The 4,372-nt window shown below is 36.7% G+C and overlaps 1 protein-coding gene across 1 annotated transcript; it reads right to left on the reverse strand.

Annotated features, from left to right (window-relative positions):
- Positions 1–1,817: 1,817 nt before the first annotated feature.
- On the reverse strand, positions 1,818–3,086 carry LOC124446590 (52 kDa repressor of the inhibitor of the protein kinase-like; the record flags this gene model as incomplete). The annotated part of the gene is made up of 3 exons (XM_046997430.1): positions 2,844–3,086; positions 2,355–2,780; positions 1,818–2,054 (listed from the first exon to the last, which is right to left on the reverse strand). Coding segments are annotated over exons 1-3 (906 nt in total), but the record flags the coding sequence as incomplete, so codon positions are not given.
- Positions 3,087–4,372: the final 1,286 nt, after the last annotated feature.

Below are 4,372 nucleotides of genomic sequence, written 5' to 3' on the forward strand. Positions count from 1 at the left end.
TTGCCAGCAATTGGGCCGTGTCAATGGGTAATCACAAAGGTAGACTTGAATGTAAACATAAAGATAGACATAAAGGTAGACAGAAAGGTAGACAAAAAGGTAGACAAAAAGGTAGACAAAAAGATAGACATAAAGATAGACACAAAGATAGACACAAAGGTAGATATGAAGGTAGACATAAAGATGGACATTAAGGTAAACACGAAGGTAGACATTAAGGTAGACACAAAAGTAGACATTAAGGTAGACATAAAGATAGACATAAAGGTGGACATAAAGGTAGACCCAAAGGTGAACAAAAAGTTAGACATAAAGATGGACATTAAGGTAGACACAAAAGTAGACAGAGATAGACATAAAGGTATGCAAAAAGGTACAAAAAAAGCTAGACATAAGTATAGACACAAAAGTAGTTAAAAGATAGACATAATTGTAGACATGAAGGTAGAAACAAAAGAAACACTTGCAGAAAGAAGTTTAGATGAAAAACCTTTTCCAGGGCGATTTGGTGTTGAAGAACAAGTAACGAATGACTGGAAATGATTCGTAACGAAGATTGCACACAACTTATGAAATTTCGAAGCAGAATTACAACATGAAATATCCTTTAACAGTGGACAAATTGTACCTAATATCTTATTATTTAATGGCTATGATATTTAGATATAAGCATCACATTGAATGCAAGTGTAACCCAAAAGACAAGACATTGTAGAACGCCTTCACGAGTAAATACAATCCTTCCTTATGACAGCTTTTTTCTATTCACAGTATTCAAAGATGAATTTGGCTTGGTCGTCAAATATACTGTCATGATGAAAATGTATAAACCTATGGTTGATATGTTCCAGTGGCGGATACAGGCCAATCGTTTACCTCCCTCAAAGTAGCATTACTATGAGTGCTCGTTTCAGCGCCGCAGCGCTGTAACTTTTTTTGATCGTAAGAGCAGCGCGGTAACAGGGGGCGGCGCTTAAAAGAAGCAGTGGCAAAACAAGGATTTCGGATTAAAGAAGCACTTAATACAATCAATAATTCTGACTGTTTTGCTCAATATCAGAGCTCATCAGCATGCCTAGGCATGCTTCTAAAAAGCAGCCAGACATGGACAGTCAACTTGACTGCCATTTAGTTAAATGGTTGTGAAACTTTGCCTTAATGATGCTATTATTTTAAGTTTCTTGTTTTCATGTTTGATGTTTGATTGTTGTTAATAATGACTATACGAACTTTAATCTTGTGTTATCCATAGCAAATCTGTCGATAACTTCTGGCGTTTCGGGCACAATTTCTTGATGAACTCTCATCATGGCCAAACCGTTTAGACGCTCTGAAACCATCGTACTTCGCTTATAATTTTTCAGTTCGCGCAAAACTGAGAAAGAGCGTTCGCATTCGCAAGATATGATAGTAAGGGTTCCAAGAATACGAAGAATAATTTTGATGTTTTCAAAGCCTTCAAATTTTAAAGCTTTTAAAGTTGCTGAAATTGAGTCTGGAATGGTTCCTTCGTAATCAACCCAATAAGTTTCCCAAAGCAAAATCTCTGAGTCCAAAGCCAATGGATTAGGTAGGTCATCGTGATAAAAATTGGAAACAACTTTGAATTTTTCTTTCCAATTCATGCCATTGTTAAGAAGAGAAATCATTTTATATGGTACAATGCTAAGCCCATTGTACACATTAACGCTATCAGTATTGAAACGAGCTTTCAACGCAGAGTTTAGGTGGTCAACAAGTGGAATAGAAAAAATTCTTTTATAGTACTCAGATGTAGTTTTATAGGGGACATTAGCTCGTGTTGTCTGTCTTCCCACTCTCCTTGGCTTTGCTTCATCAATATCTAATTCTCGAGCCAGTGCGAGAGACTCTTCATACCATGTATCGTGATACTTATCAATGGAATTCCTAACATTAACAACAAAAGTTTTCAACGATGTAATAAGATGTAAACCATCCATAATGTCAATATTCTTCCCTTGAAGAAGCTGAGTAACACCAATTGTAGAATCAAACACATTTCTACAAATAACCAGGGCAACAACAAAATCAAACTTTTCCAAAAGATCAAGAAGTTCAGAGGCATCAGAAGAAACATTGAGACTGTGATCTTTATCTACATTTTTCTTCATTTCTCTCAACGTTTTAAAAACAGGAATAAGAAGCTGCTGGAAAGTATCTAAGCCGTCGATTCTCTCAACCCACCTAGTTCGACACACATCTATTAATTTCTTTTTCCTACCGGCTGATAAAGAACCATGAAGGTCAATATTCTTTTCTAAAGGTATTTGTCGTGTAGGGGAAATATTAAAAATATCAGAAACTTTTTTAACTCTATTGAGCATCGATTTTACATCCATTATATTAATAGACTCACAAATCGCTAAATTTAATCTGTGGCTGTAGCAATGGGTAAAAAGAGCCTTATCATTCAAACGATGCAAATGAGCAGCCATCCCATTAATATGACCAGCAACAGCACCTGCCCCATCATATCCCTGTCCTCTACAATCAGCAATAGAAAGACCAAGGTTGCCTAAAGCATCAAGAACAACCTTAGCAAGCTGCTCACCTTTTAAGCCCCATTTACAAGGAAGAAATCCAACAAACTCCTCCCTAATATCCCTATTTTGGTCGATAAAACGCAAAACAAGAGACATCTGTTCAGTATTTGAGATGTCTCGAGCCTCATCAGCAATTACAGAGTAGAACCTGCTTGCTTTTAAGTCAGAAATGATTTTATCTGTTATTACTTCACCACAGCATTTAATAAGCTTGTTCTGGGAAGTTTTCGAAATATACGTCTGATTCCTACTACATGAATTCAGATGGTTCTCTAACACCTTGTCCCCAGCACGCACTCTAAAATTAAGAAGTTCAACAAAATTCCCAACACCACCTGCAGAAAAATTACCAGTTTCAGGATGATAGTGCCTATCATCACGATGACCTCTAAAGGCTAAGCCCAAACGACCACATGTTAAGACCGTATCGGTAATTGAACTTAATTTAGCCCGGTTACCTTCAACTTCTTTCTTAACCTTAGAATCAATAATAACATTAATGCCTTTTGTTTTACCAGACATGTTAGATTTGAAGGCAGAATAAACTGGAAAAGTAGAAGCATGCAAACCATTCAAACCATGAAAACTCATTTTGCCATCACTCTCTTTGCCATCATGACGTTTTAGCATTTTGGATGCATCTGTCCAACGACGAAGTGGCTGAGAGAATAAGTTGGAAATTTTTGAGGCCTTATCTTTAAAATTATCACCAAAAAGGACACATGGCAAAAAAAAACCCCCATTCAAGGATGGAGAATAACATAACCATTCATACCTTTCTAACCAATCATAACGAAAAGATCTTCCATTCGTTTTTGGGAATTCAAAATTTTCATCTGGTCTATAAACATTTACTATGAGATTGTAAATTTTCCCATCGCTCATGCCTTTTCTTTTTTCTCTGAAAGTTGCAACATCAAAATTAAGGGGAATATGACAGTCAACAAGAGAAGAAGCCTCACTAAATGACACTATTTTATCAGAAGGGGGTTTTTTGTAGCAAGTTGCATCAAGAGAAGAAGACTTGTCAATACATAAGGTGCTAAGGCTAGACTTATCAGTTTTAAAATTACTGTTAGAAGGTTTATCAATGCAAGACAGCTGGAAGAATCGCTTAATATCTTGGTGTTCTTGTAGAGAAGAGTTGTCAGGATGCTTGCGCTTTTGTTACACACTTTATGTTTTTCATTTTTGTTGAGCAAAAAGAGGAACATAATGGTTTGGCAAAAAGCTCTCGCCAGACTTAACCTTGCCTTCATAGCAGAATAATATGTGAACAGCAACATCCTTCACAATTGCTTCATTTGCCAAGCGAGGGTTTACATGTCTATTAAAAAGTAATTTTGGTCTTATGTCCCCACAATCTGGATAATAAGTAAATATTTCATTACCAATAACTGATGATAAGCCCAGAATACACAAGAAAGGTGACCAGGTACCATCATAACAATTTAAAATAGCTTCTTGCTTAATTAAATCCTCATTCTTTAAGCCGGAATCTAAACATGAGGCCGATACTGATAATGGCAAAAGATTAACAAGACTAAGGTCATGGTGCTCAGTCACTGCCAAAGAAAATGCAGGATGTTTATTGTAAAAATCACAATGAAGGTATAGCTCAAGGGAAGTCAGTATTCTTAAAATACTTACTAAGCTGTTAGGGACCTTAAGATTTTACGACGCGCTTTTCAACGACGCTACTTGTGCGCGCACGTCCTGGGGCGAGACGCGTCGGCGTGGATTGACTTAAGTTTTTGACTGCGCGACGTGTGTAGCTTCAGAACAGCAACATCATTTTAGAGTATTTA

The sequence above is a fragment of the Xenia sp. Carnegie-2017 genome, unplaced genomic scaffold (genome assembly GCF_021976095.1).
Source record: "Xenia sp. Carnegie-2017 unplaced genomic scaffold, XeniaSp_v1 HiC_scaffold_12, whole genome shotgun sequence".
Lineage (NCBI taxonomy): Eukaryota > Metazoa > Cnidaria > Anthozoa > Malacalcyonacea > Xeniidae > Xenia > Xenia sp. Carnegie-2017.